Here is a 22,361-nt window from a genome sequence, read left to right on the forward strand (position 1 = left end):
AGTACTATAAAGTCTAATTATCATAGTAAGGTAACCATGACTAACAATGCTTAGAGGAATGGGAATAAAGAAAAGCAAATTTGTAGATTAATTCTCTGATGGAGATTGGTAAGATAGACATGGCAGAGAGGGAAGTCAATCTAGAGTCTTGGTGAGATACTGGTGTCGCATCACCTAATCTGGGCGGGGTGAAAAGTGTACCTCAAGGAAGGATTGCCTGATAGCTTTGGGAGTATGAAAAGAGGGATCAGAAGTTTAGGAGTTTTCAAATCTAGGAAGTTATAGTCAAGACAGTATATATTTTTGGATTCCAGGATCTTGAAGGTCCCAAAATTCTGGATAATGTTGAGATCTAAGACCCGTCTTCTGTGTATGTGAGTTACAGAAACAGAGAGATTAGTGCCAATAAGGTTGATGTGTCCAGTTTGGATAAAGTGTTGGAAGTAGAACTAATTGTACTGCATTTCTGAGAAGCTAGGAAAAAAGAATTGAAGTAAAACAAATGATCCTATTTTATTTGTAGAAGAATAAACCATCCACCTGAAGTAGAATTGAGGGTCGGTTACTTTGAGGGGAAGTAGAGATTAAAGAAACTGTGGCATATATATACAATGGAATATTACTCTGGCACAAAGAATGATAAAATTATGGCATTTGCAGGCAAATGGATGAAATTGGAGAATATCATGCTAAGTGAGATAAACCAATCTCAAAAAACCAAAGGAAGAATGATCTTGCTGATAAACGGATGATGACATATAATGGGGGGTGGGAGGGGTTAGTGTTAGGGTTAGGGTTAGGTTTAGGGTTAGGGAGGGGGGCAAGAATGAAGGAAGGAAGGACTGTATAGAGGGAAAAGAGGGATGGGTGAGGTGGGGGGAAAGAGGGAAAAATGGCAGAATGAATCAAACAACATTGCCCTGTGTAAATTTATGATTACATGAATGGTATGACTTTACTCTGTGTACAGAGAATCAAAATGTATCCCATTTGTTTACAATTAAAAAAAAAAAAGTAGAAAAGTAATAGGAGGCTTTGATGCTAGATTAAAAGACCTAAAAGGGATGGTACCAGGACAGAACATTGATCCACTAGCCAGATGGCCTGGCCTTTGAGGCTTCAGTTTTCTTATTTGTGAGCAAGGAAGATTAGATTAAGTGATAGTCAGTTACTAAACCCTGTGATCATAGGGAAAAAAGGCAGCTGGGTGGGTGAAACAGACACAATCAGGGCTCCGCCAGTTGAATGTAGAGTCCGCTGTGGATCCAGTTAACTGCTGCTGGGATCAGATCTTCTCGAATTGTGGTCCACAGGTCAGATCTTCACTCACCTGGAAACTTGTTAGAAACACACATTGTAACACCCTGTTTCAGACCCACTAGATTTGAACCTCTCTGGTGGGGCCCAAGGATCTGCATTTTAGCAAGCCTCCAAGTCAATGTACACATGTTTGACATTAAGAAGCACACTGTTCTAGTGTCTGGATGGTCTTTGAGATCCTTTTTGGTCCTAATACCTGACACTCCCAATAAATTACATAAAACAAGAAATCTGTAAAGTTTTCTGATTAAGGGATTAGAGTTGAGGAAGATTAATTTGAGAGTGAAAGGAGAAGGAAAGCAGTACTAGGTTGAAAGGATTCACCTTAGTTGAGGAAAGGAAGCTGGAGCCTTAAAACAGGCAACTGGCAATATGGGAACAGCATCCTGCACTAAAAATAACTCATGAAATCACTCTTTTGCCTGATTTGGGGAGGTTATAAAACAAGTTTGGCAAGTGTGATATCAGACGAGATCAGGCGCATTCAGGGTTGTATGGCTATAGATAGCAAGTCTAATATCAATAAAAATATCTAATTGTCTTCTGCAACAATAGTGCCAACCATGGTGTTTTTCCTAAGGTAGTCAGCTTGTTTTTCTAGATGATTAAGTAAATCAAGTCATTTCCATGGTAGCAACAGGACAGGATTGTGTTCATCTCCTCCTATCCTTTGACATAATTGACTCCATCTATTCCCACTAGATGTTTTAAAGCAGGATATTTTTGTGATCTATGATAAATATGTTCTTAATGACATATATTTTTACAAAGGAGCTGAGAAGAGTGAAGAGCACATTGTCAACCCAAAGAAGAAAACAGCAACTACAGGTGGAAACAGTTGTCACACACAGTGGCTTATCATTCCCCATACTCTACCATGCATTAGGCCATCTTACTCTACCGGAGAAGTATTTCCAACCAGATCTTCGCAAAATTTATTTTTTAACAAATTATTTAATTCATCAAGTAGTCTGGTCCAGTATTATGCTTAGCGATAAGAAAAATGATGGGAAGGAACCCCACAGTAGAACTGATACAAAGAAGAGGGACACTGTACAGTGTAGAAGGGACATGATGTGTAAGCATGGAACAGGCACATAGGAGAGAGGCCCAAACAAGTTTTAGGTAGACAGGGAAAGCTTGAAAGAACCCCTCTTGGAATATATTTTAAGTATCTAAGTTTGAGAAGTAGAGAAACATATCTTTGGGAACTAAGGTTCATGAATTTATTTCTGATTGGTGACATTGTATCACCTTCAAGATCTCTAAGTTCCAGGCTAAATGAGGGTTTCCTACTTCTTAGCACGAGATGCTTTTCATTAAGAGAAGTAAAAATCATTCAAATTCTGTTTTTTTGGAAAATTTTAAATAAGCCTCTTTTAAATAAGAGTAGTGAATATATTGACATATTTCTATATTATCTACTTAATATGAGCAGTTGTTCTAGGGAAAATATTTGAGATAATCTTATACATTTGGAAACTCAACTACTGAAGGTCGTAGGCCAAATTTTTGTATATCAAAATGCCATTGGAACTTTTAGACAGACAACTTGGCTTATATTATTGTTTCCTGTAATGAGTGAGCAGGGAATTAGTACTTGGATGACAGGCTTATTACCCTGGGAATGGAATAATTTCCTAAATTGTGGGTCGGAAGTTGACCTTTTCTTTTCTTTCCTTTTTTTCATTTCCAAACAATTGGGATCTTGCTGTGGACTCTCCAGTCTACTGATCATGTAAATGAGCTTAAAGTGACTGTAATTCTGCTTAGTGTATTAATTTTCATACCAATTTTCATTGTTACCTTAGTAAGAGCTGCTCAGTTCAAAATGTAATTTGGCATATAGTTTTTATTATCCATTGTACAAAATTAGCTTTGAGTATCTTGGACTCCTTTCTCTCTTCCCCTGCGTCTTCTCACCTTGCAAGGTCACTGTGTTTGGAAAGGATGAGAGCATGATCTCACCCATTGGAGTGGTTTGTGATCATTTTAGCTTTATGGAGCCACAAACTCATCTTCAAGCTGTGTGTACAACTTAGACCATATTAGTCGAAATTGTCATGCTTGTTAGAAATGCCCACACACAAAGTGCAACCAGATGTGTCACATAGAAAAATATTCAAGCCAATTACTGTACATACAGGGTAGGATGCTGCAGAAAATTCATCCAAGTAGCCCTTTTCAATTCATCTATTTTGAAAATGGGCTCTATAAACTCTAGCGGTATGGAATGCACCTGCTCATGGGCTTTGTTCAAAATAATGTTTGGGCCTGAGGGAGCTGATTTGTGGCACAAAAGGCCTTTAGATGAGCAGAGGCCCAGAAAATTTCCTCAGCTCCATAAGTGAAGTCAGTTCTCCCCCAAGTTGAGTAAGAGAAGAAGGAAAAGCAACTTCTTCCTCACATAGTGCCAGGTGCAATCTAAATAAAGCAGCAAGTTGCTTTCAGGCTGTCTTAAGATAATGGAACAATAGCTGAGGGTAGGGCTATTATTACATAGCTCAGATATGGACAGGACTTCACATTGCTTTTAAAAGAATTAAATTGCAGGCTGCACATGTAAGTACCGTAGGCTGTTAAAACTTTGCAGATACGAGTGTTGCCCACAAGAAGACTTGCTGGCTGAGACGATTGATAGATGGGATAATGAATCCTTTAATAGCTGTATTGCTAAATCCTTTCCATCTCAGGTTGGTAGTGACTGAAAATAGTTTAGTCCTGCAGGTAGAAAATTGACACTCTGCACTCTGAACATCCTCTTCTCCCCCAAGCTTGCTTTCTTCCTTGCTGTCTTTAAACAAATAACAAAATCTGCCCATTCCTCCATTTTCCTGGACCTTAATAGCTCTTTTTACCCTTTTTAGGGTTTTGACTGTTTTAATTGGTGAGCCAATTACAGTGAACAGCCACTCTGCACTTCTAGATTTCTTCCCTAAGCCTATGGATTTGAGAAAATGGTGGTCTTCCTTTGTTTTCATCTTTTTTAAGACTTGAAAGGTATATGCTATCATTTCTTCATAGCAGTTTCCATGCCTTGACTCAAAAATGCGGCCTCATTAACAGCCTTGTAGTGTGACCCCAGCTCAAACGTGGTGATCACCTGCCCTAGAAATAAACCTGGAGAAACCATTCTTTTAGCAAAGGGGTACCCTTTGCCCATAGAGCCTCTATACTTCTATAAAGTAGATCTCTTTATTTTTAGCACCATGAACTCTCTCCCCAGCCAAACCTCCCATGACCCATGGGCTATTCTACTGTAGAGGGCTGGGGTGGTGGGAGCTCACGAAGGGGCCTTTGGCTACCATTAGCACCTGACATTAAAGGGCCTGGCTTGTTCTGTAGAACTTTTCTTTAATTTTCAATGTACCTGTTGCTTAAAGTGAGGAAATCAAATAGACCCAAACAGTAATGAGAAAGATGAGATAGACAAATACTGTGTCAAAACCAAAATGTGCATTTATAAAAGCTTTACAAGTGAGAAGGGTGTACTCTGCAGATATGTGAGCCATGACTCAGGTTCTCTGTAGCAATTAAGAATTTCAACATTTTTCAAAACCCTCAATTCAATTGATATGGTGGGGTAGAGGGCTGAGAAGCCAGGTAGATAGACAAAAGTGGATATTATAGTGATTAAAAGTTGTGAAAAGTCTACCATAGAAAATAATTATCAATATTAGCAATGACTTTTAAGTAAATAATTTACTCTTTTCATGATTTGGTGCATAAAAGTTATTTCTCCCCTGTACCGAATCTTTAAATTGACATTTTTATCAGATTAAGGAATTCATTGTGCAGTCACAAAACATTGGGACTGCTAAAATAAGGATTCTCAATCTTAAAAGGATATAATTGATGATTTTATTATTATTATTATCATCAACATTATTCTCATCATAATCTTTCATTATAGGTTTGCATCCAAAGCACAGAAACTTTGTATTTTGTTGTTGTTGTTTTTGTTGTTGTTATTTTGTTTTCTACATGTGCCTTTGGTCATGTGTGAAAATTTGAAGATTTATTATTCATAATTTTGACGAAAACCTTCAAATGATCACTTGTATTTGCATATATAGAAAAATGCACATACTTATACACTATTTTTCTGTCTTTATGAAGAAAATTGGCTATTTTAAAGATTATTGAATATTTTATGTAAAGGTTAGTAAACCAGTAATGACTTTATTAGGACAACATACTTCTATAGTAAGCTGTAAAAAAGAGTCTTACAATGTTACCTAGTTCTAATTAGTACTGAAACTTTGCACTGTTATTTTTATTCATTAGTCTATTAACTATTTTGTTTTGTATTTCTATTTTTGAAGTTTCTATTTTTATTTTGGAAAAGTAAGATTTTAATTAGTTGAGAGAAATGCTTACTTAATGACTAACTTATTGAAACACTACATGGAAGATATTTCTTATATTTTATTTTACTCAAAATGATACCAAAGTTGTGCAGCCTTCTCAAATATCAAATACTTTCTCTTTATAATCATGGTAAAGAAATATTTTTTACTTATGGTTTTAAAAGTAAGGCATAAAGAGATTCCAGAATACTGTATAATAATCATATTTATTTCTGTTTTACGCCTTCTGTAATTATTCTGGCCTTGGCATTCTTAGCAGTTTTTTTTTTTCTTATTTAAAAGGTTATTTTTTGTTACCCATCCCATCACAAATAAGGCCTGGGTTATTTGTAATTTGTACTTCTAAAACAGAGCTTTGCCTTATTCTCTGAAGAATCCCCAGGATTGTCACAATTATGCCTACACATGCATTTCCCTGTGCAGTTATTACTTTGGTGTTACAGTCATCGATGGTGCTTTCTTTAAAAATGTGCAGTTAATGAGGTTTATTTTTTTTTAATTTTGTGATTTTTGCATTCAGATGTATGAATTTGTCTCTGCCATAGGAACTGAAGTCATTGTATTTAAAGACAGGATTACCAATTTAAAATTTCCCATGATTTACATGTTTATGAGGTCTTCATTGAAATTGTGAATAGAGAGGGTTTTTTTGTTTTTTTTTTTTTTTAATTAAGGCCAAGTGTAAAACATGCCAGAATGATTTTATTGAGTTACTGTTATGGGATGGTCATGAATGCAGTCTTCCTTAAAATGTGTGGCCCATTAGAGTTTCATCTTAAAGATAACGGTAATTATCTTAACTAACCTACCCTTATGCATGCTCTGGAAAGAGAAATGGAATAAAATACTAATAGGGAGACTGATATTCATATTTTATGATATTAAGCATGGTAGCCTGAAATATGTCATTTTGCTAATACCAGATTCATTTACTCAATTAAAGTTTATGGGCTCCAAATGCTGATCATTTCCTTAACTAGAATTCATCAGGATCCGAGTAGATGCCTGCAGCTGGCAAGATTTGAGCTGAACAGTGTCAGAAAACACACAGTTGGAGAAACAAAAGCCCTTCAACTTCTTTCTTCTCTGTTAGAAAAAAAAAAAAAAAAAAAAAATTTCAGGCTACTTGGAGAAACAGCTTAAAAATACACCTGAAATTTCTACAAGACCTTGCATTTTCTTTTCACATCTCCGCAAGCAGTGTGTCACAGAACAGCATGAGCTTAAAAAGCTGGTTACTAAATCCTGCTGCAGAATGCCACATCCTTCAAGACTGCTTGACACATGTAGATGCTTATGCTGAATGAAAAGGAAAGGAAAATGGTTCTTTTTGAGGGTGTAATGGGAACTGTGTAGTATTTCCTTGCTTTGCTTTCCCTCTGTCCAGTGGCTTCCCTCAATCTTCCTATGGCTCACCACGAACATCATGAACAGTTCAGTAGCCTATTCAGTGAGCCTCAGCAATTGTAATGGAAGTAAATGTCTGTCTCCTTTAATGAGTTGATGAACAACTGGTTGATGCTTTGTTTGCATAAGCAGAATCTCACTCAGAGAAGTGTTTTTCTTGCTGAAGGCACCACTGATGTGTTATTTGAACTGAGTTGTGCAGTGAGTCTCTGAACACACATTTGTCCCAATGAGTGTGGTTATAAACATCCACTAGTAGAGACCGGGGTATTGTAAAGCCTAATCTTTTCACACATTATTTTTGTATCAGGATAGTTTTAATATGCTCACTGACTATACCCATATGCTTAGAAATTTTTGTCCTGGATATTGCCTCATTATTGCTTACCAACAAATAAGATAATGCTGGTCTGGCAGAAAGAGAACAATGGATGTTGCTTAATTTCTGTTCAAACAAAGCCAACCAGAGGAGCCATGTTATTTTAACCACTGTCCAAATGAATGCTAAGACTCTGTTATTTTAGAAAATTATTATTGAGTTAAAGTCTGCCACTGGCTTTCAACTCCAGAAGAAAATCAATAACATGTTTTTAACAGACATTCTTCACGTAGATATGCCTGTTGCACGATGTTGCTCAACACAAAGGGGAACAGAGGTTAGCAAGTGTCAGAAAGGATGACTTAAGGGTCCTGGCCACAGATGCAATGATAAACTGTTACTAGATGTTTTGTTAAGATAGAGGTATCACCATCTATTTTGAGCAGAGCTACTTTCATTTCCAAAGGTCAGCTCTAGAGGGTAAGCTAACAACTGTCAGCGAAAACTAAAAACATCCACAGGACCTCCATTTACACAGCACAGTGTGCAAATTGAATAATCCAGTTTTGGTGAGAATTACCAATCAAAAGATGACCTGCTGGCCAAACTGACCAAACTGGCCAGGAGGATTTAAAATCTCTCTTTAGGTCCTATCTTCTGGTAGTGAAGGGGGAATGAGTTATATTGCTTTCTACTGCTAGGCTATATATAAAGTACCCCAAAAATTCACCAGCACAGTTATTCTAGGTAGCCTTTGTGTTGCTGTGACCAAAAGATTGGGCAAAAACAATTTAGAGAAGGAAATTTTTATTTTGGCTCACAGTTTCAAAGGTTCAGTCCACAGTTGGTCAGGCAACTCCATAGTTTTGTGCTGGATGTGAGGTAGAATCTCAGAAGAAGGGCATGGAGAAGGGAAGCAGCTGAGAAAGAACATGGCAACCAGAAGAGAAAGAGAGAGAGAGAGAGAGAGACTGTGTTCACTAGAGACAAAATATGAACCCTAAAGCCACACCACAGGTGACCTGCTTCCTCCAGCCATGCCTTATCAGCCTATAGTTACCATCCAGTTAATCCATCAGTGGACTAATCCACCGATTAGATTGTGGCTTTCTGATCATTCTTACATTGTCTCACACATAAGCTTTTGGGGCACACCACATATCTAAACCATAACAACAGCCAACTTTAAAGTGTGGACCTGTGGACTTTCCCACTTTTGTGAGTTACTACAGCAAATAATTTTTTGGCATTAACTTCTTTTAGTCTTCTGAGCAACCTACTTTTCTGTATTTACTGTATACACAAGGGTTGTAAACTGGTATCTCATGTCTGTGTTTAACAAACCATATTGAGAAGATTAGCAAGACTGATTTCTCCTGTTTAAACCTTAAGATGGAGTATTGGGAGCTCCAAAGGGCAAGTACATGCCCCTTTTCTCAAAGAAACTTAATTTGAGGGGAGAAAAATTCACAGAATTTGCAAAATATTTCTTAATTTACAAGAATTGAAATTGAGGGCTGGGGGTGGAGCTCAGTAATAGAGCGCTGACTAGCATGGGTGTGGCCTGGGTTCCATACCCAGCACTGCAAAAAAAAAGAAAGAAAACGTGCTTTTGAGTAAGCAGTCACATGATGTGCATTGTAGTTCCGGTCTTGGTAAGAGGCTGTGCTTCTCTCCTGCAGCCCAGCTCCCGGCCAGCAGCACAGAGCGGCAGGCACTCGGTGTCCGTAGAGGTGCAGGCACAGCGGCAGCGGCAAGAAGAACGTGAGAGCTTCCAGCAGGCCCAGCGCCAGTACAGTTCCCTGCCTCGGTAAGCGCTGGTGCCTAGGTCTTCAGGTCTGACCAGGCCTTGCAAAAACCACTCCTTCCCAAATTGCACTGGCTTCTCCAACTTGCCTCTGTAGTCACAGTGGAATTGTAAATGGATGGTCGCTTAGCTCAGGGAGAATGCATCTTACCTTATGGCAAGACTAGAAAGAAAGGGATTTCAGAAAATGCCTACGTTTTTACCCAACAGCTCCCTAACCAAAAGGGAAGCAGCATGACAAATGGGAGACTGCGCTCAGAAAGCCTGACGTCCCTGAAGTGCTAGTGTTGACTCTGCCATTTTCTCTGTGGCGGCAGAAAAAAAAAAAAAAACATTTCCAACATCTGAAAAATGGGAAGATAACTCTTCTTTTGCTTAGCTCTTAAGTAACTTGGATGAATAATGCTTTGTACAGCTAGAACTTGGTAAAAAGAGAGAAGGAGTGGGTGGTTCATTCACTTAACTTTTGTGGGATCAGTAGTCACTAACTTCACTCTCTTACAGTCCTGCTATCCAGGCTGTTGCTCGCGTGTTAAAAGAGTCCTGGGGCGGCTGGGGAGATAGCTCAGTTGGTAGAAAGCACAAGGCCCTGGGTTCGATCCCCAGCACCACAAAAAAAAAAAAAAAAAAGAGTCCTGGGGGTGTTCCACTCCTTAGTGACAACCAAGAAAGGTTGTGTACTAGGCTCCCAGGAAACACATCCATGCTCCAAATGTTCTCTGTGAAACAACTGGAAGGCTCTCAGGTGACTGGTCCCCAAGACCAACTTCCACTAATTACTTCCACTAATAGCCATGGAAGTATTTCTTCCAGACAATATGTGGTTAAGAATAAAAGTGTTGAAAAACATTCAACTTTTCAAACTTTCCCAAACAAGTCATTACTATAGTCACAATGATTATAAACATTTATTGTCCTATTTCAAAACCTGGAAACAAATACAGTTTGAGTGTTAAAAGATCAGTTGCCATATTGATGTGAAGTAACTTTTTATGAAGTCAAAGGAAACAATTTTGGGAGGAGGAAGATGTTTATCTGTGTATACTTGACTGACCCATGTAAAAGTCACTTTCCAATTTCTAATAAAAGTGAGGTGAGTCCCCTTAAACAATCACTATGACAACATGAGGGACTTCACATTGGCAGGGGTCATCCAAGGGAGTGTGGGTGTGAATGGAAGTGTCCACCAAGACAAGTGTCATCCCCCAAAGACTGACTCCTTCAGTTGTTCTTTTTCAATCCATAAGACTCTATCTCCTTTGAGCACTAAATTGTTTTTAAGTACTAGATTACCCACCAGCAGTTATTTAGCCTACTCTAGGTAAGAGTTATTGAAGTTTAGTTCTGGACAGGTTCTTGGGAATTGTCTTGTTTTGTAAGGAAACAAGAGACATGAAGTAACTTCCCCCAAGTTCACACAGCTAGTTAAATTCTTTTGCCAAAATTGAAACCCAAACTTGCACATGCCCTAAACCTTTATTTTATAAGATCCACCTTACTACCAAGGGCTTTTGTTTCCAAGTACAGAATGCTAAACACCTTAAGAATTATACACAAGGGTTCCCTTCTTCCAGCTTGTCTGGCTTACATTCAATTGAAAAGGTGACATTGTGGATGAATTGACATAGCTGTGTGGTCCTGACTCTACAGCCACATAGGTGAGCCATGGCATGTGGCTTGTGTGAATGGAGTTGCAGGGCACAGTGTTCTTGTTTGTATTGGCAAAGTGTTGGCTTCATGTATTTCAGGTATGTTTAAGAGTATTTACAAGAAAGGAAGGAGAACTATAACAAAGTATGTATAATGAGAGAAGGAACTTGACAAATGTAAAGGATTAAGGAAAGGAGGTAGGAGAGATGCTGGTGGGGAGAGCCTGGAAAGCAGGACCCTTGGGAGGGAAGAGAAATACTAGGATCTGAGGACTGGGAAGCGGAAGAATGTCAACGAGGTGACAGGGCTTGCGCTGGCCACATTCCAAAGTAGCTCTTATAGTCTGAACTGAGCCTTTTATCCAAGTTTTCTTCTTCCCCCTTCACTGTTTATTTTTAATTAATTAACATCTTAAATTAACACATAGTAATTGTACTTATTTTTGATGTACAGTGTGACCTTTCAATAGTGTATGTAACGTGGAATGATGGGATCAGGGTAACTGGCATGTGTGCCATCTCAGATGTATGTCATTTGTATTAAACATTCAGAAAACGATTAGCTACTTTGAAGTATTCAAAGTATTAATTTTTATCCACCCTAATTATGCAGCTGTGTCCCTCTTCACCCTTCACCCCTCCTTTACTACCCTTATACCCCACTCCTCCTTTGCATCTCTTCCTTCTCGCGCTGTCCCGTGCCCCTAGGAGCATGAGTAGACTACCCACATGTACAAACACTGGAGAGGTTCTTCTGCGATTGCTAGTACTACTGCTGCTTTTTAGAGTTTCCCACAATAAAAAAGAAACTTTCCCTCTGGGCTAATTGTAGCTCCCTATTTTGAGTCATTTTATTCTATTTAGATATGAGAAAAGCAGACATCCCCAAAATAGTTATGTGAATTTCGGCAAAAGGGGCTGGGAGCCTTCTGCATAATGTTCTCTTAATTCTCTTCTTTTAGAGAATAACTTCTCAGTGTGAATCTTGGTATTTGTGAGGAAGGTAAGAAATGGACAGCCCTGCCCCAGCTTCATTCCTCACCGAGCAGTGCCACTTAAAACAGGCTGCGTGTGGTGCAGCCATCTGAAGGAAGGTGAAGGACTCAACCAGCAGGTCAGAGGGGGACTTGGAACAACCTACATGAGCTTGGGTCACGTCCAAGTTTCTGACATGTGCTGTTCTTCAGAGACACTTGACCTCTGCCTTTCGGATGTTGACAATTAGCAGAGTTTTGTCTAAACAAGTTGGTATGGCATTTGAAACCAAAAAGATTTCACACACATACACAAACATGCAGTAACAAAGTGGAGCATAAAGTAAAACAAATGGTCAGGTCTTTGTATCAGTTGCATTAGATAAGGTGGTTTGAATTAGAGGAATGTATATGGGCCAGACTAGTTTGTGAATTCTAACTGTAATTAAGGAAATCCACGGGCAGAATTCAAGTCACATTTTGAAATGCAGGGAGAAACACTAGCCAGGTGGTAACACTAGTTTGAGAGGAAAGGGGACCCAAGTGGCCCCTCACTGGATTCTCAATCAGACTCTAGGATGTTTTCCTTTTTTTGATTCCTAAATTAGTTCCTTGCCTTAGTACCCAAAAGGCGGCTCTCACACTGAGCCAAGGTACAGGCAGGCAGAGTCGATGAGAGAAGGGCACTTATGGTCCTTGATTCAGTACTTTTCCTGTTTTCCTTTCCTGCTCGATGCTTCCTCTTCTTTCTCCCCTGCCTCGGCTGCATGTCTGCTGAACGCCTCTGCTGTGCATGCCTCCCTCCCAGCTGCCTCTCTGCGCCCTCACGCGTTCTTCCCACCAGACCCGTTTGTTACATCTGCAGCCTGCTTGTCAGCTTTTCAGCTTCAGTCTTTTTCTTTCTTCACCCTTCTATGTCCTCCTATATCCTTTCCTTAGGTCTTTAGATCTTTGGTTTATGTCCTCTACATGACAATGGTCTTCAGGCCTTATTGGAGGCCACTGTAAACATTAGGAGATAATTATTGCCAGACCTGGATATGTGTGTTAAGTGGATTTAGAAATCTCCAGTGGGCTCTTTGTGGGATCAAAGGAACCTAGGTGTTGGTTGTAAAGAAATCAGATTTAAGGAGATTGATGCTTTTTTTCTGTTGGCACTAGTGACCTTCGACTGAGGGATCCTGGGGCTGCAGAGATATCTCAGTCTCCAAGCATGAACTTCTTCTAATCTCTGTGGAAGTGTGGAGTTGTCCTTCCTTACTACAGGCTCTTTACTTATTCTCCAGTGTCTCTATCTCTACCCAACACTTCTGAACAAGGAAGGGAAAGTTAATTGTGTTGTTTAGCTTTCTTCTTTGGTCTAAAAGATGCCCCCTAAAACTGAGATCCATATCTTAAAGGCAAAGTAACTGTCTTCAAATTGATTCTCCAGTGCTAAAGGCACAGTAGTCACTTTTCTAAGCACTTTACATGTGTGATATTTCATTTATTGTCCCCCACAACCTTATAAAGTCAAATATACCCATTTCACAGGTAAGGTCACTTTCATCCAGTGAGCGTAATTTCCCCAGGGTCACACAGCTGCCACGTGGCAGGTTTAGAATCTGAACCTATGTCTGTCTGTTCCTTAGGCACTGTCCCCTTATGGAATAGTGCCCGAAAGTCTAGTTTTCCTGTTCTATTGTCTGCTTCCTTTTCTTGATTTCTTCAGTCAACTCATCATCCATCCTTTCCTTAATCAAGAACTTACTGATACCAGTAGGTTCCCTACCAAGAAATTTCGTGTGTGTGTGTGTGTGTGTGTGTGTGTGTGTGTGTGTGTGTGTGTTGTGTGGATCTGTGCATTTTCCCCACATACTTTCTTTCAAACCTCAGGGCAGTTTGCTTCCTTCTCTCTAAACTGATTAATTTGAAGAAAATTTTGGCTATGAGAAATTCATTCTCTCACATCATCATAATTTCTATCCCTAATAAATCTTAGTGAATTCTCAATGTGTTTAAATATAGTAACATCGTATCTTTCTGGGATGATCCAAAATTGAACTCAGCGGTGTACAACTACATAAAGTGATGCCCCAGGCCTCAGGAGTTGGGAAGGAAGGGCATTCCTGGGTCTCAGTAGGACAGGAATGAAAAAGAGGTGAAATTTCTGCAGTCTATTTCTGATTATCTCCAAATTGATAACCAACTCATAAAGGAATCCCCCCTTGTTGCTCTGATATCAGTAACAAGTTCATTGTTTTAATTAAAGTTTCATGATTAATGTCAAATCCCTGGTTTCTTGCTGACACTTTCCATCATTCATGTCTCTAGGCAGATTAATTTATGACTTTTTAAGTGAAGATAATCAGTGCTTTAGGCAAATAAACTCTTCCATCAAATCTAAGGATTCTCTCCTGGGCTGATGGTACAAATGGCCTCACTCCCACTGAAAGAGGGCCAGACAGATATACTGTAGACTGTCTAATTAATCATAGTTGGATCCAGAGGTGATGCTGGACATTAAGTTCATTTTCCATTTTTGAAAACATCCCCAGCTACATTTTAGGCCATATGGAAAATGGGCAGATTCCATCCCAAACCATATTGCTGGCAGTCCAAAATGTTCAAAAATGCAAATTGCTCCATTCCTGTGGGAAACCCGGTGGCTTCACAGACCTTATTTTCCTTCCACAGGCAGGAGTCTTTTTGAACATTTAGCCATGTTGTGTGTGTTGATGTAAAAGGCTGAGCAATGCGTACTATCACCAAATGATTTTCTTATTGATAAATGGAGCAATATATTTTGCTTTAATACTCAATCGTCTCTTCCCCCATCTTCCATTTTCAAGGCAAAAAAATTAGGGCATGTCTTCCTTCCTGGCACAAAATTGTTTCACTTTATCATAGCCAATCTTATTGTAAATTCATAAAAGCATCTTGGGACTTGATAGTAAATTAAAGATGTTTTGAAACAATAATGTTTCCTGAAAATCATGTGCAATTTTATTGTAGAAATGATTCGAATTTGAAATTTCTGGATGACTGATTTATTTCCCAATCCTAGGGTGACAAAGAGAGTTAAGTAGGTTACCCTGGCCCGTGGTGAAGGCAAAGTGTGTAAGAAAATAGTGCTTACCCTTCAGACTTCAGGCTCTCCCATCCTGATGGGATTGTGCTCTGAAGAGTGCCAGTTGCTGACATATAGAACTTGAAAGTGGGTCTTCAAGGGACCGCCTGTTGCATTTTTAATCACAAAGTTTAGACTTAAATCTTTCATAACTGAACTCATATTGTAATCCATTACATGTACTTCATATTAGCTAGCATTTCTGGCATTATGGTGGCAGCTGTGTAAAATATTTGTTTTGCTTGTTTAGAATTGAATCGTAACGTTCTAAAGCAAGCAGCAATTATTGCTATAGTCGACACTGCCAAATCTCTAATACTCCCATCCTTGCCAATGTGTCTAAATTGCAGGAGATATTGTTACCCTAAGCAGACAGTACCTAGCCAGACGCAGGAGGAGGGCCCTATTTCCAAATAGCTGCCGAATATGTTTCTCTTTCCTGTTCAATATTTGTTGACTTTTCGGAGACTGTGAGCTTGCTGAGGACAGTTGCCTTAGTTCTCCAGCCCCTATCATGGTGTCTAGTGTACCATTAGCATAGGGTAAAATTTGTCAAAACATGAAAATGCAGATTTCACCCATTCCTTCTCCTTTCTTTCCTCTCTTCACTTCTCTCAGCCTGCACACTAACCTTTGGGCTTTGCTTTCTAGGCAAAGCAGGAAGAACGCCAGTTCCGTCTCCCAGGATTCCTGGGAGCAGAACTACCCACCTGGTGAAGGTTTCCAGAGTGCCAAGGAGAACCCCAGGTACTCCAGCTATCAAGGCTCCAGAAATGGCTACCTGGGAGGGCACGGCTTCAATGCCAGGGTCATGCTGGAGACCCAGGAGCTCCTCCGCCAGGAGCAGCGGCGGAAAGAACAGCAGATGAAGAAGCAGCCTCCTCCTGAGGGACCCAGCAACTATGACTCATATAAGAAAGTCCAGGACCCCAATTACGCTCCTCCTAAGGGACCCTTCCGGCAAGATGTGCCCCCATCCCCTTCTCAGGTCGCCAGACTGAACAGACTCCAAACTCCTGAGAAGGGGCGGCCCTTCTATTCCTGAGCACGAGGAGAACAGATGCTTCATGTCATGCAATAAAGGACATTTTCATACAAAGACTTGTATTTTGGGAGTTTTTTAAAACCTTGATGGTACTATGGAATATTTCTGTTGTTGGTATCAGTGCCTTTAAGCAGTGTGGGCAAAGAAATGGAAGGCCTTAATGTCTTTGCCACTATGTCTCAAGTGTCTCTTTCATGGAAGGATTTCCCACCATCTGACAATCATCTGTTCGAGGCATCCACACACTCTGCATCTCTCTGGAGGACCAGGATTCTTGGCCCAATGCGTAAGATGGCCATGGCTTTGTTGTTACGGTCCCATACAACTTGTGGTGACAGATGAAGCTGAAGAGGGTGTTGTTGATTCCTCTATGTTCTCTTAGCTACGAGGGGACATCTCGGTTTCTGGTGGATGACAGTGGATGACATACACCAGAAACTGGGACTTTCCAGGATTTCACAGCACAGTCATTTATAGTACTCTGTAATCAGTGTGGGTTTCCCTTCTCTTTCTCAGCTCCTTGTATCAGGAAAGTTCCGTCATTGTATTAAAGAAGCTAAGCCATATTCCAACACCATTTGGTTATCAGGGGGGTCCTTTTGTATCTGCCTTATAACTCAACATTACCAATAAAGAGATAATTCTAGTCTGTGTTTATAAATACACTTGTTCAGTCATGTTCCTGACACGTGTTGAGTCAGCACAGCTCTGCTTAGGGAACGAGGGACATGGGAGTGACCTGGGTGGAGGAAGCACTGGGCCTACCTGGAACCATGTGGAGGGAGCCGGGAGCTGAGAAAAGAATTCTCCTGGGAGGAGTATGGGCCAGTACATCCCAGTCATTATTTTAATCAGTTTTTGTTATGACAGTTTGGAAGGAAGGGCATTGAGTGGGACAAAGATAAATCAGGTGGTCATTTCTGGATTCTAAAAATGGATCTCTCTGTAGTTCTTAAGGTCATTTGGAATTGATATTTGTCTAGTACATCCACAAACCGTATCCCTGCCTGGTGATACCACATCTCTAAATAATTCTGCCATGAAACATAAAAGCAAATAAGGGAAAAGCCATTTTATATTACATACAGAACATTAGGGTGTCCCAAAACAGTGGTTACAAAAGATTGCTCTCATGTCAATATTTTAGCGCACGTGCGGGTCATCAGACCCTCGGTTGCTCCCTGTTTTCATCTGTCGGTCTGAACGTTCTGTATTGTAAACCATGGCTGGGTTGCTAAAGTGCCTGCGAATCCTGATGTGAAAAAAAAGCTTGAGATGAAAGCTCAGCATAACGTATTAACAAAAAAGAAGAAAAAAAGACATGTATTGATATGCCTATTTTTTTTTTTTTTTTTTACTGGCACATTGTATTTTTGTGTCGACTTGTTTTTAGAAAATACATGAAGTGTCAACCCGTACCTGTGTCTCTTTTGCATTTCTGTGTAATGGTTCTATTTGTTAATAATGTGCAGCAATGTTTAAATGTTGTTACCAATGTAAGCACGGTGACCTTGGATGACAGTGGCTCTTTCTCACAGCCTTCCCTGAGCTGTGAGAAACAGCTTTCCCTGTACATATGAGACCTCTAATAAAAGGCATATTTCTTCCTGTTCTTTGTGGTGTCTGTAGTTTTCCTGTAGAACCTTTCCTAGCTGTTTTTTTTAAAGTATATTAACAGATGTGATTTTTTTTCATATTTAGTGAAAGTAGAAAGTTTCTTTACATCTTTGGTGTGCACACATCGAAATGGGTGATTGATTATTTATTTGGACACCTGAGGAGACAGGGATGGAAAAGACACAAGCTCTTTCTTAATAGACAACTGGAAGATCCAGGCAACATAAAGAAACCTGGAGAATTCTGAACTGAAAGAGCCAAGATGTTAAGACAGAATAAAAGGAGAATTATATAGTAAGCTACATAATATTTCCATTGCTGCCCGGTATTCTTTTTGGGTTGTTTTGGCAGATCAGGTGTTTTAGATGAGTCCTGGCCTCACATACTGCAAGCCCAGAGAAAGGTCCAAATTCTGTTCCACTTCCAAAACAAACCTGGTTGTTATTTTCCAAATCACTAAATAAGGTTTTGCTGTTTCTTTTAGATGAATGTTCACTAATATTTGTACAGTGTGCCAAAGGCGTAAAGGGCAATACATCCCTAGGCACATCTGTGCACAAATATAGATGTGGCTCCCACCCTAAGGACAGGCTTTGCAAGGACCCATCTAAAATGCACTGCTTGTGGGGGTGCCTAGCATCAGTTGGTTCTCACAGCAGCCCTCATCCTGTCACCAAATCAAAGATCTATCACCTTTAGTAAGTAGAGGTATGTGGCAAGCCAAGAAAATGTCACCTTTTGGGTTCTGATGTGCATGGCAGGTGTGGGAAAGTAGAAAAGGGAAGATGGACAGATTTGTTAATTTTCTCACTGACCAGGAGGCCCATTGCAAATGCCAAAACTCACAGATTATTTATCTCAACTGACAGTGAGAGGCAGAGCAGGAGAGGTAATATAGAATGTTGTGGGGACTCAAATCACAAAGGGATTTGTGGATTAAAACTGACAATTTGAGCCGCACTGGGAAGAGAAGTAGGAATAGAGATGAGTCAGTGGAGGAGTGAAAATATACCCCACCAATCAATCTTGTCTAAATGAACTGACTTCCTGGGTCCAGAACCCTTCCTTCACAAGGACTTGAGGAACACCTAGGAAAGTGTGTCCCTGAGGAGCGCCAAGCCAGATGTGCACTGGCCTCTGCCCAGCACCCTCAGACCGAAGCCCTGATTCCACAAAAGGGGGCAGGTGGCCCACACTCAGATAGGGATGGAAGTGGAATAACACAGCTATTCCTCAGAAAAGATATTTCCACTCTGACATTATTAGCACTCTTAGTCTATTAAAGCTATAAATATTTACATTAAAAGCATAAATTGTAAAAATAATATTACATAACTGTACTAGCATCACAGCAATATAACGAAATACTGAAACAAGGCTACTAATGAAGTAAAGAAAGGTTTACTTTTGGCTTATAGAACTGGAGATTTAAGTCAAAGATTGGGTGACCCCCATCGGTTAGGACATCAGACTGTGAGGGTGTGTTGAAGCCAGTGTTCACATCACAAGCCAGAAAGCAGAGAGAGAGAGAGAAAGAGAGAGAGAGTGTGTGTGGAAGAGACCAGGATCCAAAATCCCCTTCAAGGACACACTCCCTTAGGTTCCACCTCTCAAAAGTTCCACAATCTCCCAATAGCACCGCCCTGGGGACCAAGCCTTTAACACGCGGACCTTTGAGAGATACTTATCCAATCCATAACAATAATATACCTATCATATTTAAGAACTGCCCCTCCCTTCTTTCTTTGTGGTCAGTCAGAAAAAAGGCAGCACATAGCCAGGCATGGTGACACACACCTGTAATCCAGCAGCTCAGGAGGCTGAGGAGGAGGAGGATTAGGAGTTTAAAGCCAGCCTCAGCAACTTAGTGAGGCCCGAAGTAACTCAGTGAGACCCTGTCTCTCAATAAAATATAAAAAGGGCTGAGGATGTGGCTCAGAGGTTGAGCACCCCTGGGTTCACTCCCTGGTACTACAATGAAAGAACAAAGGGAGCTCAGAGATCAAAGCATCCCCCAATTGACAGAGCTGTCCCACTGGAGGAAAGTAGGATGTGGGCTTCTCAGATTTGCTACCAAGAAAGTCAAAAAAATGTATCAAATCATAAAGAACAAACCAAATAAATGAGCTTCCCCCCCCCCAAGTAGGGGCAATTGGTTTTATTCCAAATTCCTTTTGAAAATAGGTGAAAAATGCAAACAGACTGACTTCTCTCTCAGGAATGTTCTTTGTGATCGTCCACCAGAAAGAGTCTGAGAAGGTGGTAGCCACAAGAGAGAGACCAGGTGTTACAGTGGATTCCTGGCCCGTGTCATTGCTCTAGATTTACCCAAATATGGTGGTCACTCTCGAGACTGCGCCCCCCACTCCAGTATTTTTTATTTAAAGATACACATATTTGTACATACAGGCATAGGTGTCATATGTGAAGAAGATGTATAATTCCATATTTGTCTATTTTCATATGCTACTGTTTTATCTCATGAGTCCTTTACACTCAGATATTGCTCCTAAATCAAAAACAAACTAAAATTAAGCAGATAATACTTTGTCTCTGGTTTTGGTTGCTAGTCATGGAAGGATCATTTGCTAAGGTTCTACTAACTTCCTCTAAGCAATAAATAACCTCCTTTGGATAGCATAGTGTGCCATAAATTTAAATGTCTATTTAATGGCTCTTTTTTCCTTTTTCTTTCTTTTTTTTTTTTTTTTTTGAACAAAGATTACTCCAATGATGACATGTCAGGTAAGGAGATAATCTTCTTTTCTTACTTTAGAGACAGGATATCATCTTAATAAGGCAGCTAATAAGAGCGTTCACAGGTCAGAAAGTGAGAGAGATGGAGATGCTTTAATGGAAATCCACCTTCAGCTCTGAGTAATGATTAGATCACAAAGCTGGTTGAATTAAATTGACTTTTTTTTTAATGTGTGGGGTATGAGAGTTGTAATTCTGAATGTATGTTTTCTTTTTTCCTTTTTAAAAACAAGAAACTGATATTCTGTTCAGAGCTCACGGGTAAAAGGGAAGATTGTTGTTGCCTTCCCCGTCGAAGGAACTTCTTTTCCCATTAGATGAGTTCTTACATCCATTATTTTTCCAGTCAGTGTTCATGCCCCCTCTTCTCCTTTCTCAGTGTTCATATCCCATTCAGCAAAGTATAAATCTATGGGTACCCTTTGTTGGTAGATCTAATTTCTTTAGGCTAAATCCTACAGTAGGGAAGTTCACATTTAAAGGAGTTCATTATGGGCTCCTTAAGATAAGGCAGCCTTTGCTTAAGAACTTCTTTATTCCCTTTCCCGTGTTAAAATTTAAATGATTACTTTTTATTTTCTGATTTTTTTTTTTTTTTTTTTTTTTTTGGTACTGGGGATTGAATCCAGGGGCACTTAAACACTGAGCCACATCCCAGTCCTTTTTTGTCTTTTATTTAGAGACAGGGTCTCACTGAGTTGCTTAAGGCTTCACTAAGTTGCTGACACTGGCTTTGAACTCGGATCCTCCTGCCTCAGCCTCCTGAGCTGCTGGGATCATTTTCTGACTTTAATGTTCTTAAAAGCAAATTTTATGCACCTTAGCCTGCCACTCTCCATATGGGTCTATCAAATACTGTACACGAGAAAAATGCGAGAAACAAAGTACTTGTCTTCCTACAGTGAGGTGGAACCATTACTCATTTTTCTTGCTTAGCACTTATTTGCTCTCAGGATCAATTAAATGTGTGAAAAACACTCTTTCTGAATTGCTCAACGAACTGCTGAGTCATCTCACACTGTTGTTGGCTTAGAAAAGCCATTTGGAGTGTGCTCCTGGACACTGTGGTTGCCTCACGATGATCTGATTCTCCCAGGGTGTCACGAGCCTGGATGGATCAGCTGCTGGAAGATGGTGCTGTTAGCAGGAGCCATTCTTCTGTCTCTGAAGGCAAGTTCTGCTGCTTGCTAGAAGGCTCCTTCTGAAGTTTGGCTTCCATGAGGGATTTTATGATGCAAATATTTTAAGTACAACTTTGAAGGTTTTGCCATTCAAAACAGTCTTGCATGGCTCAGGGCCCAGCTGACTGCAAACTACAAGGGGGAAAAGTGCCATGTATTGCTGGCAAGTGACAGGAAGGAAAACAACACAAATTTTTAAACCAATCGTGACCTTGGCTAATGATCTGGTTTCAGGGTTCAGTTCATATCTGACGTGCTTTTTATTCAGTCAGCAGCAACATATTATCACGGTTGTTTATGTTGAGATGAAATGGGCAAAAACATGGGCCCAACAACCCAGAGATGGGTCGGATTAGGGCTGGCCAATGAATTCAGGGTATTGGGGAATAAAACAACCCTTTGAACTCATCTTGTGAGGACTCAAAGTGAATTTGCCCTACACATGCCCTGACTTTCAACCTCATTTCCAGGCTTTTCTGAATTTTATCTGCTTGACTTGTCATCCATCTGAGCCCAAGGAGCTCTCCCTATGATCCACGCAACCAAAGCATGCCCGCAAAGTCTGAACCCACAAATGGAGTCTACAAGCCGCCTCTGGTTTCCCACTTTATTTGGTAACTCTATTTATGTAGCCTTTTACAATTTGCAAAACACTCTCATCTTTTCTTTTTGAGTCCCCAGACACTTGAAAGAAGGTTGAAATTTACACCTGAAAAAAACAAGACTCCAGGACTTTGTGAGCTGCTCAATCAAAATAAAACCCTTTGTCCTGTCAGTTACCACTTCACAGTGGTACAAAGGTTTTA

At 40.0% G+C, this 22,361-nt stretch overlaps 1 protein-coding gene across 21 annotated transcripts in view; it reads left to right on the forward strand.

Annotated features, from left to right (window-relative positions):
• PARD3 (par-3 family cell polarity regulator) overlaps positions 1 to 17,613 on the forward strand; it is a 685,332-nt gene extending 667,719 nt beyond the window's left edge. For all 21 annotated transcript variants that reach the window (XM_079107658.1, XM_079107657.1, XM_079107667.1 and 18 more), the window contains 2 exons: positions 9,099 to 9,226; positions 15,607 to 17,613. In XM_079107658.1, coding sequence (XP_078963784.1) covers positions 9,099 to 9,226; positions 15,607 to 16,000 — 522 coding nt within the window. In that variant the 3' untranslated portion in view covers positions 16,001 to 17,613. The remainder of the gene's footprint in view (positions 1 to 9,098; positions 9,227 to 15,606) is intronic.
• The last annotated feature ends 4,748 nt before the right edge of the window (positions 17,614 to 22,361 follow it).

This window comes from Sciurus vulgaris, assembly GCF_902686455.1.
Source record: "Sciurus vulgaris genome assembly, chromosome: 12".
In the NCBI taxonomy this organism is placed as follows: domain Eukaryota; kingdom Metazoa; phylum Chordata; class Mammalia; order Rodentia; family Sciuridae; genus Sciurus; species Sciurus vulgaris.